This window comes from Gracilinanus agilis, chromosome 1 (genome assembly GCF_016433145.1).
Source record: "Gracilinanus agilis isolate LMUSP501 chromosome 1, AgileGrace, whole genome shotgun sequence".
Lineage (NCBI taxonomy): Eukaryota > Metazoa > Chordata > Mammalia > Didelphimorphia > Didelphidae > Gracilinanus > Gracilinanus agilis.
The window spans coordinates 7,710,134-7,721,611 of record NC_058130.1 but is presented as its reverse complement, the minus strand read 5'-3'; the positions used below and the strand labels follow the sequence as shown (position 1 = coordinate 7,721,611).

The following is an 11,478-nucleotide window of genomic DNA, read 5'->3' as shown; positions in this document are numbered from 1 at the left end:
TCCTCTCCCTCTCTAGGGGTCAGGGAATCTGAGACTCAGTACGACTGTGAGATTGGGCACGTTCCTTCAGTCCCAGGAGCCCATTTCTCCTCTGCTGGAGCGTAGGAGGCCCCAGGAGGAACCGCCAGGCCACGAGCAGGTTAGACGGTCCAGCTGACATCACAGAGCTGCAGAGGGGCCCGGCAGCCCCCTGAGCAAGCATTCGCGCTTATTGTAGGGTGGGACAGAGAACGCTTGCCCTTTACAAAGATGGCCTCTACGGAGCAAGAACTTCCTGTTTAGTCCTAGCTTCCTTCTAAGCATGCGCTGGGAGGGACGGAGTAGAGTCTGCCCTTCACAAATATGGCCATCACGGTGCAAGCGTGCTCCCTGCAGAGACCGGAACAGAGCGCAAGACCCGCCCGCCCCAAAGATGGCCGTCATAGCGAAGGAGTTTTTAACTTCCTGGGCATGCGCATAAGAATGTTTGGCGGGGGCTGCTGGGTGGTTCAGTGAATTGGGAGCCAGGCCTTCAGACCCTAGGCAAGTCACTTAACCCCCATTGCCTAGCCTTTACCGCTCTTCTGCCTTGGAACCAACAGATACTATTGATTCTGAGACGGAAGGTAAGGGTTTAAAAAAAAAAAAAATTACGTCAGCGCTTGCCCTCCCCAAAGATGGCCACGCAGTCGCCGACCGTAGCGGATCTCCGGGCGGCGCTCTGAGAACAAAAGGGTGGAGCTCCGGGATCCGCCCTGCAACCCCCGGAAGCAAGGGCGGGAACTTCCGGGGTCGGGGCCTGGCGGAGGCGAAGTCACGATGTCGTGGCTGAGGGCGGCGTGCGCAAGAGCCGGGCAGGGTGGGGGCGCCGATGCGGATGTGTTTGACGACGAGGCCGACGAGACGCTGCCAGCGCAGCAAGAGTGGAAGAACCGCGTGGAGCGGCGCGTGCGGGTGAGGCCTAACTCAGTCACCCGGGGAGGCGGGGACCGCGGGGGTGGCGGAGTGACGGGAGAGGAAGTGACGTGTGCGGCAGCGCCGCCAATCAGTGGCGCCGGGGGCGAGGCTAGCGGCACGTGGCGTTCTGCCCCACTCCCAGCCCCAGTCCCTAACCTTGCTGCTCCGCCTCTGTTTACCGTTTGCCACTCCTGAGGCCCGCTGCTGGACTGTCCAAGAGTGACTGGCGTGGCTGGACTTAGCCGGAGGAAACCTAGTGCTCCCTCTCTCGCCGGCTCCGTGCTCCAGCTCCATGTGTGTGCCCGAAGCGGAAGAGAGAAAAAGGCTGGAAGGGCCCCCTGGAGTCGCGACCTTAAGCGTGCCTAGAGACGGTCTTAAGTCCCCGCAGATCACGGGGAAAAGACCCAAAAAAGGCCCGAAAGTCAGATGGGGGAGAGAGGTTCCCCCGTCCGTGCTCCTGGGACAGATCCCGGAGCCCCGAACCCGCCTGCGGGTCTGGGCGGGACAAAGAGTCGATCTTTGGCCTCTGAGAATGGCCTTTGGGCCCTCGAGGGTGGGGAAGGGCGAAGCCCTGGACAGCCCAGGGAACAGGGACCTGAAGGGGCCGCAGAAGCCCTGTCAGGGACAAGGAAAAACTGGCAGGAGTCAGGGGAGAATGCAAGGCCCAGAAGCCCAAGGCCGGGATTCCTGTGTGGCCTTAGACGCTTCCTAGCTAGGTGACCCTGGACAAGGGTCTTCATGGCCATCGCCTCGCCCTTGCTGCTCTTCTGCCCCGGAACCGATACTTAATCATGATCCTAAGACCTGAGGCTGAGAGTAAATTGGTCCAAAAAGCATTTAGGAAGAGGCTGTTGGAGGCTAAGCCTTGGAGGCAGCAGGAAAGCAAAGGCCAGAGCCTTCAAGGGAGCTCACAGTCCAGTGGCAGGAAGTAACCAAGGAACAGCAGGGCATTCAGGGTCCTTTGAGTCATCTCCTTTCACTTTCTTGGTGGCAGCCACACACATTCAAGCAGTGCCCAGTAGAGAAAAGAATAGGAGGAGCACTGAAGGCAAGGCCAGGCCTCCCAGGGCTCCTGCTTCTCCTCCAGGGGCAGTTCAGGCTCCAAGCCAAGCCCAGGGGGAAGTCGGAGATGGCAGCTTCCAGCTTTGCCTTTTCTGTGGGGCCTCTCCTCCCCCTGAGTTTCTGGATGATTTCATGGTTACTGTGTTGGGAAAGGTGCATATCATGGGAACTAATGTTCTATTTGAAAGAAGTATATGTGGGAAAGTCTTTTCAGTCATCTCTAGCCAAAGGTTATAGTTCTTGCTGGCCAGGAGAGCCTTTCCCCCATTTTCCCTACGTTCAATGTATCCAAATTCTAGGTTTTTTACTTGAGTGCCAGGTTCTAGGACTGACCCACCTTCCTCCTCTTCCCCTCCAGTGAAAGTGGAAAATGTGCCTGAGCGGGCCTCAGTGAGGAAAAACTGATTTCAGAATCACTGGCCCTGTGACTTCATTAATTCCTTGGATGACTAGACAAATCCCTCTCCCTGTCCCGGTGTCAGTGTCCTGCTCTGTAAAATGACAGGCTTGAACTAAACTAGACCTTGGGGGAAGGGGAGCCAACTCTGAATCCATGATTCTGGGTTATCAAGAGGCTTCCTCAGTTCAGCTGCCTTGGCAATAGCAGGGTTAGCCTTCTCTTTAAATGGCAGGCAGTACGTTCTCTCTCTTCTGCCTCAGATGTTCCCAGAATTGAATACAAGAGTCACAGACAGGATCTGGTCTCAATTGGTGAAGAAAGATAGTGTATCCCCCTGGAGCCTGGGGAAAGAGGTTCTTGGCCCCAGTGGTTTGCTTAGTGTTGAGGATGATGGGCCAGGCCCCTTCCATAGAGGGTCCTGCTGTAATCCCAATCACAGGGACACTGGAACATTCCCAGGGCTTTTTCTCAGGAGCCTGATGACTAAGGGAGGCAATGAGAGGAGACCCTCAGCCATGGAAGGATTTCCACAGGCTCCTGGCCTCTGTCACTGTCTTCTCCATTAGCTCAGGACTTTAAAATGGTCTTCCAGCTCTTACTTACAGTAGGAATTTCTCTCCTGGTTGCCTTGCTTCTAGGAAGGATATAGAGATGGTGTGGATGCTGGGAAAGCAGCTGTCCTTCAGCAGGGCTTCAATCAAGGATACAAGGAGGGAGCTGAGGTCATTATCAGCTATGGCCAGCTCAGAGGAACACTAAGGTAACCCCTAAGGACTTAACTTCTTTCTTGGAACCATCATTTATAGCTGCTTCACTCTGAACTCTTTCGGCCTGGAAGATTACTGGAAATCATTGTGAAAGAAATATCTAGAACCAGATTATGTTCCTGACATTTCTTCCGTTGTAAAAATTCAGCCCTATAGGCATTTAAATTGGGGTGATGGGGTGGCATGAAGGAAGAAGAATAGGTACATGATTGGGTTTTTGTATTTGCTCCATTGTGGGCTACTCAACTCAGTGGCAAAGTTGAGAGATCCTGAGCCTAGGGTCAAAAAGACCTGGGTTCAAGTTTGATCTCAGTCATTTCCTCCCTGTGTGACCCTGGGCAAGTTACTTCACTTCTGCTTGTCTCAGTTTCCTCATGTCCCTATAAAATGGAGAGAAGAATAACTCCCACCTCCTGGGCTTATCATGAGTCTGAAATGAGACAATGTTTGGCTCAGAGGAGGCACTGGAACTATGTCATAAATAAAATTTATTATAATGTTTTGAAAAATCAAGTGATTGCTAAACCTGAACTATATTACCCAAGCTTAAAGGGAGGAAAGCCTTTAATTGCCCCTAAAATCCAGGACCCTCTTGATTATTTCCTTCTCTTTGGCACGTCATCATTAAACATCTTTACCCAGTATGTAATTTGGAAATCGTGTCGCTTCAGTAAAAGCTGACAGGATCTCGGAGAACACCCTTTTACCTTCTCCTTTTCTAATGCTTGCTTGTGTACTTCTCCAGCGCTCTGCTCTCCTGGTGTCACCTTCAGGACAACGATTCCCCTTGGATCGTTCCCATAAACCACCTTCTGGATGCTGTCGGCCAGTGTGAAGAGTCTGTGCTCCAGCACCTGACTTCTGTCCCTCCCCAGCCCCACGTGGGAGGCTTATTGGACTCCATTCAAGACATGGACCTCGGACCCTCGGGCCCAGCTCATGAAGGTGAAGGCGAAAGACTTGGTAGGCCTGAGGCCGAGCTGAACAAAAACTGCCTGCAGAAGGATGATGGGACCAGTTGTTCCCATTCTACAGATTGTAGCACACAGAGCAGAGCACTTTTTGCAAAGCCGAGCTTCTCTTGGATTTTAGAACAAACCTCCAGCATAGTGGAGCAGCTGGGGTTGTCTGTGGACATCCTACAGAACATCAAGCAGCCAGGGAACTAGCTTCTCTTTTTGACCAAATAATCTTTTAAAATCCATTTTATAGAATTTATTTTATCAGCAGCGGGACCAAAATATTTATTGAATTCTCCTTTATTCTCCTAAGTGTTACAAGTGTGCTTGCAGATGAAGTCATGTTTAAGATTCATTTAAACTGGATTGGGAAGAAGCCTTTTTGGCCACGTCAAGGCTCTTCCTGCCAACTTTGCACCCATCTGCTCTCTTGCTCCTTTATCTTATGAATGAGGAATCGAAAAAAATTCTGTAATCCCAGAAGAGTTTTTCCCTAATTCTTCTGTAATTATGTCTGATGCACTTTTAAAAAAATCTTTATCTTGTATCTCAGAATTGATACTAAATATCAGTTCCAAGGCAGAAGAGCTGTAAGGGCTAGACATGTGGGGTTCAATGACTTGTCCAGGGTCACGCAGCAAGGAAGGGTCTGCCTCATGTACCTTTGTCCATGCTTTGAACTCTTCCTTGTCAGGCTGTCATTGGTTGGGGACTGATTTTCAGGCTAAGCTCACATTTCCTCCCGGATGTCCTTATTGCTCATCTCATCACAGAATTCTGTAGCTCACTGTGGCGTCCCTCAGCGGAAGCCCAGTGAAGTGGGTCATGGATGTGTAGTGAAGAGAACCAGGGCGGCCCCTCCAGGGAGAGCCCCCAGCCCTGGCCAAGGTCTTCTCTCGCCGCTGGGGCGCGTCACCCCCAGCTGTCCCTGTGAAAGCGGGAGATGTTCAGACACCGTCTCGGACCTTTGCGTGCTCAGCTTTGTTCTGGCACACTGGCTGTGGCATCCGAAGAAGCCGTCATAGTTCTCGTGTCCAACCCCTAACTGCGACCTAAATCCATTCCCGTCTGCCGGCATCTTCTCCGCCCGCCAGGGCAGCCTCACGTGGAGCTGGAGTCGGCCTGCCTCTGGCCTCTGGCCTCTGGCTCCTGGCCCCGGTACTGCACGCCAAGCACCCCCTGCAGCCTTCTGTTAACCTCCACACGGGCCCTTTTTGCCCTCCTCACTTAAGCAGACAAAACGGACCAAGACTTTGGCGGCATCGTGGCTAAAATTTGTGACAACGAAAGTGGCTGCGATTCTTCTGGAACTTTATGTGACGGATTCCCATTTGTGACGGACTGCCAGGACTTGAGTCAGAAGATGCTGCGGCTCCCCTAAGTGCTGGGTTTCGGCTGCCCTCAGAGCCAGAATTGTATTGATCCTACCTGGCTTGGGGGGCTGCTCTCAGGCTCCCCCGAGGGGAATGCCAAGCCCTGAGTTCCCGGCGATGACCCTTATAGAGTGCTCAGCCAGCCTGGAGGCCCCCCTCATTCTGGATGGCAGTCACGACAGAAGAGAAGCCCCTTCGCTGGCTCTTGGTCCCTCCTCAGCCCCCACTTCGGCAGTCTTCGCGGGGCTCTCTGAGAGGCCACTCCCCCGCCAGCCATAGGGCTCCCCAGACAGAAAGCACAGCCTTGGGAGCCCCTGTGAGGCGGGTGACGGGCCTGGAGGTTAGAACTCGTGACCCAGACTGGCCTGTCAGAGAGCCCAGGAGGCACATCACTGGCCATGAAAAAGACGGGGCCCAGCAGAGCCTCCCCTCTCCAGCCCAGCCGGCCCCCCAGCTGGGTCCCTTTGCTGCCTCGTGTAAACAGCCAAATCCAGGGACTGCCTGGAGGCTGTGGAAGTTAAGGGAAACCTGATCCTATTTTTCTTTCTCTCTTACTAATAAATAATGATAATGTAATGAGTCTCCAAGATTCATTTTACTTATAACAAGGCCCAGGAATCCCCTTAGCACAGACAAGTCATCCCTGTCCAATGGACAACCCTAGGGAATTGCCTCCATGCAGAGGAGGGCCCTGGGGAGGAAGCCTAGTGGTCATCTCCCATCCCCTGGGCGCATGGGCCAACCGGCATGCAGGGTCTGGTGGTGGCTACCTGTGCTGGGAAATGGCAGGCCCAAAAGGGTCTCCAGGCCATCTCTGGTCCCTCCACGGCCTCCCCGTGAATTAGGGCTCCGGCAAAGGGCTTTGTAGGCCTCTAGAGCACCACATAAATGCTGGCTAATCCCACGCTGGCAGTGGAGCAGCCTGGATTCAAACAGATTTGAACAGATCTGACCTCTGATGCTTCTGACTGAGTGACCCTGGGCAAGTCACCTACCCCTGTTGTCCAGCCCTTACCCAGTTCTGCCTTGGTTCTAAGATGGGGGTTTTTAATAATAATAATAATAATAACTAAGATATATATAACACTTTAAGAGTTACAAACACTTTACAGACATCCTCAGTTTCTCCTCAGCAGCTCTGGGAGGCAGATAGTAGGATTTTCCTAATTTAAGGTTGAGGAGGAAGGCCGTGTGCGGAGACTTGTCCAGGGTCCTGCCGCTAGGAGGTGTCTGAGGCAGGATTTGCACTTGGGTCCCCTCCACTCTCCCCTGTGCCACCTTCTTGATGTGCCCTTCACCCCCCCTCCCCCAAACCTCCCCACAGATTCCCACCTTGTCTTCCTTTATCCCTTCTCCGGGCTTCATGCTGTTTGCTTCAGCCCAGGGTGCGAGCTTCCTCCTGCATCTGAACCACCCTCTGAACTCTTCCTGCCGCCAGGAAGGGCCCGAGGCCTGATTGGAACTCACTGACGTCACGTTGATTCTTTTCTGGAGGCTTCTAGAATGTCTAGAACGTCGCCAATAATCGAAGCCGCTCGGAGGAGCTCAGCATCTTTCTGATCCCTTGATTGAAAAGTGAGACATCCTGAAAGCCGGGAATCATGGAGAAAAGGGAGGCGCCTCCCCCCCTTGACCGCCCTTCAGAGGGCCCCGCCGGGCTCAGGAACCCCTCGCCTGGGTGTTAGGAGACGGGCCTCTGGGCAGCCCCTCCGGACTGACCTCTTTGTCCAGCCCAGAGAATGCAGAAGCCCAAGAAGAGCCGGGCAGGCCCCGCCGGCAGCCTCTCGCCTCCCCCAGCACCGCCTGCTTTCATGCTCTGGCCGGGGCACTCCCGCCTCTCCCCTTTCTAGCAGCTGGCCCGGTCCGGCCCTCCTGGAAGCCGCGCTTGTTCTGGATCCTCAGAAGGTGCTCCAGGCTGTCGCCATGTTTGTTCCGGAGGAGCCGCCCAGCCCCGACGCCTTTCTCCAAGCTGGGCCTGCGCCAGGCTGTGACGGGCTTCCTCAGCTTCTGTCCTGGCCTCTTCCTTAATTATAGTCTAAAACAATCTCAGGACCGTGGGGTAGCCTCGGCCTTCCAAGAGGTCCCCGAGATTCCTGCAGGATTTGGAAGTCTTAGTGACTCCCTCTGTGAGACCCATATTTGGACAGCTTGTCTAGAGGCGGGGGGGGGCTAGGAGTCAAGAAGACCTGAGTTCGAATCCTGCCTCAGGCAGCATTCACCTCCCCTCTCCAGGCTCCTAATAACAGCCCTGCCTCTCCCGGGGCTGAGGACAACCCCCGATGCCTGCTGCTCTTCTGTGGGTAAGGCAGAGCCAGGGGTGGTGAGCGTAAAGGCGGGAGCCCCGTCTCGCTCTGTCCCAACACCGTGAATGGCAGCATGAAGGTTTGGGGTGTCCGAGGGCCCCTCGCTCAGGAGGGAGTTTTCCTGTCTCTCCTCCGGCCTGGAGAACGTTCCCCCAGAAAGCAAACAGAAAGATAAAACAGGAAAGAGTTAATGAGCAAGTTGACCTCCCTGACGATATCCCATGGGATGCGGGGAGGGTGGGGAGAGCTTGGGACCCTCCTGGACGGGATCTAGAATGGAGACATGAAGAAGAGTAACTAAGCATGGCGGAGATCTCTGGATTCATTGGCGCACTCTCTTCTTTTTCTTTATATATGGAAATGCACCTTTTGTTTGGATTTGTAAACATCTGGAATTTTTTTTTTAAGTACCTATACCTGGCCTATACAGAGAGCCTGATGTTAAACATTTACCAGCAGCCCCCTCTGGTGGGACCAGGATTGGGAAGTGGCCTTTGTGATCTGCACCCTTGGCGGGAGTGGCCCACATCAAGCAAAGACCTTGAGAGGTTCTCCAGTTATTCATTTTTATCACAAAAATAAATATTTGTACCCATTTGTCTGGGAAAGTTTAGGCACAGACCTATTAAAGGATTCACAGAGAGGACAATACCCCAACTATCCACTCCCTTAATCCTTGCTGGCTCTCCTTCCAGGCAATAAATGTACTCCCAAGAGCCTATTCTTTCTGGCCAACACAACTCCCTTCTCGGGTCTGGTGTGGAGAGTGTCCTTGTAGGTCCAGAAGACATTGTATAACCCTTCCTGAAGAATCGTGATCTTGAAAAGTAGGAAGTGAAATCACTGCCTCCATCAGCCTTCTCAGCTCCTGCCGCCGAGACCCAAACTCTGCTGAGGAGTCATGAAGCCAAGCTATCTGGGTGGGAGCCCACAAACTGACCATCCATCCTCCACTGACCTTGGCCATTAGACAGCAAACCGATGGGCTCCCAACATCTTCCCTGAATCCCCAAGTCCATCTCCAGCCCCATCCCTCCCAGCAGGACTCGATACTTGTACTTCAGATGTGTGCAGGACCATCCCCTGCCTCACTGGGGATGCTACGCCTCTATTGTCATGGCCTCACTACACTGCTGACATGATGGGCTTGCAGTCTGCTGAGACCCCCAGATCTCTTTCACATGGTCTTGTCTAACAGTGCCTCCCCTCTCTTCCACTTGCACAGTTCTTTTTTTAACCCAAGCCTAGAGGGCTTTAGCTGTACCTGGTGCCATGCTTTGCACATAGTAGGCACTTAAGCACAGTCTGTAGAAATGGAATTGATCATCTCTCAAATTTCATTTTGCTGGACATGCGCCATCTTGAAATTGCATCAACTTCTTTTTGGATGGTGACTCTCTTATCGGTGTGCTAACTCCTCCTGGTAGGTTGGTGACAGCAGCCAAAAGTGAGGTAAGCATGACAGCAGTGGTTTCATCTTCATTCCGGCCATCAAGTCTTCATCATCCTCTTCTTCCTAATCCCCCATGGCCCTGCCCCCGACCTGCTCTCTCCTTTGGTGATCCAACCTGCTGCTCTGGTCTGAATCATCCCCTGGGTGCAGATGGATGACTTCCAGCCCCACCTCATCAGATGCCTGCTGGACATCTCAAGGATGGTTCACTTTCCCTTCAAGGTCATCATGGCCAAAATCCAAACTCAGCATATTGCTCCATGGCCTGCTTTTCCTCTCAACCACCCTATTCCTTTCCATGGCAACACCCTCTCCCCAGTTACTCAGGCTTAAAACCTTGAAGTTGCCCTTAACTATTGGCTCTCCGGATTGTTTTCGAAGACTTAACAACTCCTATCCACTCACATTGCCAGACCCTGTTCTCTGACATCATAGAATCTTACCCTGGAATACTGTTTCTACCTGTTCTTCCTGCCTTCAGCAGCCTCCCCACCCCCTTCAGTTTTATAAAATTTATTTTTATTTTATTGGTTATGAAAACTTTTCCATGGTTACATGATTCATGTTCTTTCCTTGCCTTCCTCCCAACCTCTCCCATAGCCAACATGAAATTCCACTGTTTTACATGTGTCATCTATCAAGACCTATTTCCATATTATTGATATTTGCCCTAGAGTGATCATTTAGAGTCTGCATCCCCCTCCCATCAACCCATGTGATCAAGCAGTTGTTTTTCTTCTGTGTTTCTATTCCCACAGTTCTTCCTCTGAATGTGAATAGTGCTCTTTCTCAGAGATCCCTCAGAATTATCCTGGATCATTACAGTGCTGCTAGTAGAGAAGTCCATTACATTCTATTGTACCACAGTGTGTCAGCCTCTGTGTTTAAGGTTCTCCTGGTTCTGCTCCTTTCACTCTGCATCAGTTCCTGGAGGTCTTTCCAATTCACATGGAATTCCTCCAGTTTGTTATTCCTTTGAGCACAATAGTATTCCATCACCAGCAGATACCATAATTTGTTCAGCCATTCCCCAGTTGAAGGGCATACCCTTGTTTTCCAGTTTTTTGCCACTACAAAGAGCTGCTATAAATATTTTCGTACATATCTTTTTCCTTATGATCTCTTTGGGGTACAAACCCAGCAATGGTATGGCTGGATCAAAAGGCAGACAGTCTTTTTAAAGCCCTTTGGGCATAGTTCCAAATTGCCATCCAGAATGGTTGGATCAATTCACAACTCCACCAGCAATGCATCAATGTCCCAATTTTGCCACATCCCCTCCAACATTCATTACTTTCCTTTGCGGTCATTTTAGCCATTCTGCTAGGTGTGAGGTAATACCTCAGAGTTGTTTTGATTTGCATCTCTCTAATTATAAGAGATTTAGAAAACTTTCTCATGTGCTTATTGACAGTTTTGATTTCTTTATCTGAAAATCGTCTATTCATGTCCCTTGCCCATTTATCAACTGGGGAAAGGATTGATTTTTTGCACAATTGATTTAGCTCCTTACACATTTGAGTAATTAGACCTTTGTCAGAGTTTTTTGTTATAAAGATTTTTTTCCCAATTTGTTGATTCCCTTCTAATTTTGGTTGCATTAGTTTTGTTTGTACAAAACTTTTTTAATTTAATATAACCAAAATTATTTATTTTACATTTTGTAATTCTTTTTCTAACTCTTGCTTGGTTTTTAAAATCTTTCCTTTCCCAAAGATCTGACAGGTATACTATTCTGTGTTCACCTAATTTACTTATGGTTTCTTCCTTTATATTCAAGTCATTCACCCACTCTGAATTTATCTTGGCATAGAGTGTGAGATATTGATCTAAACCTAATCTCTCCCATACTATTTTCCAATTTTCCCAGCAGTTTTTGTCAAATAGTGGATTTTTGTCCCAAAAGCTGGGCTTTTTGGGTTCATCATAGACTGTCTTCTTGAAATCACTTCAAGTCTATTCCACTGATCCTCCCTGCTATCTCTTAACTAGTACCATATTGTTTTAATGACCCAGTGGTCATTTTAGTAGCTTTTTAGTAGTTTAAGACCTGGTACTGCTAAGCCACCTTCCTTCACATTTTTTTCATTATTTCCCTTGATATTCTTGATCTTTTCTTCTTCCAAATGAACTTTGTTATAGTTTTTCCTAATTCAGTAAAAATGTTTCTTGGTAGTTTGATAGGTATGGCACTGAATAAGTAAATTAATTTGGGTAGGATTCAT

The 11,478-nt window shown here is 50.5% G+C and overlaps 1 protein-coding gene across 1 annotated transcript; it reads left to right on the top strand.

The window, feature by feature from the left end:
- The first annotated feature begins 595 nt into the window (after positions 1 to 595).
- On the top strand, positions 596 to 4,596 carry YAE1 (YAE1 maturation factor of ABCE1). The gene is made up of 3 exons (XM_044656778.1): positions 596 to 933; positions 3,037 to 3,158; positions 3,911 to 4,596. Exons 1-3 carry the CDS (start codon positions 799 to 801, stop codon positions 4,332 to 4,334), a joined length of 681 nt encoding a protein of 226 aa, XP_044512713.1. The 5' UTR covers positions 596 to 798; the 3' UTR covers positions 4,335 to 4,596.
- Positions 4,597 to 11,478: the final 6,882 nt, after the last annotated feature.

What these genes read in the sequence shown, in the direction of transcription:
- YAE1 (XM_044656778.1), top strand. Translation starts at nt 799, where the DNA reads ATGTCGTGGCTGAGGGCGGCGTGCGCAAGAGCCGGGCAGGGTGGGGGC. An exon ending in GCGTGGAGCGGCGCGTGCGG is followed by an intron (nt 934 to 3,036) that starts GTGAGGCCTAAC and finishes CCTTGCTTCTAG; the next exon opens with GAAGGATATAGAGATGGTGT. An exon ending in CAGCTCAGAGGAACACTAAG is followed by an intron (nt 3,159 to 3,910) that starts GTAACCCCTAAG and finishes GTACTTCTCCAG; the next exon opens with CGCTCTGCTCTCCTGGTGTC.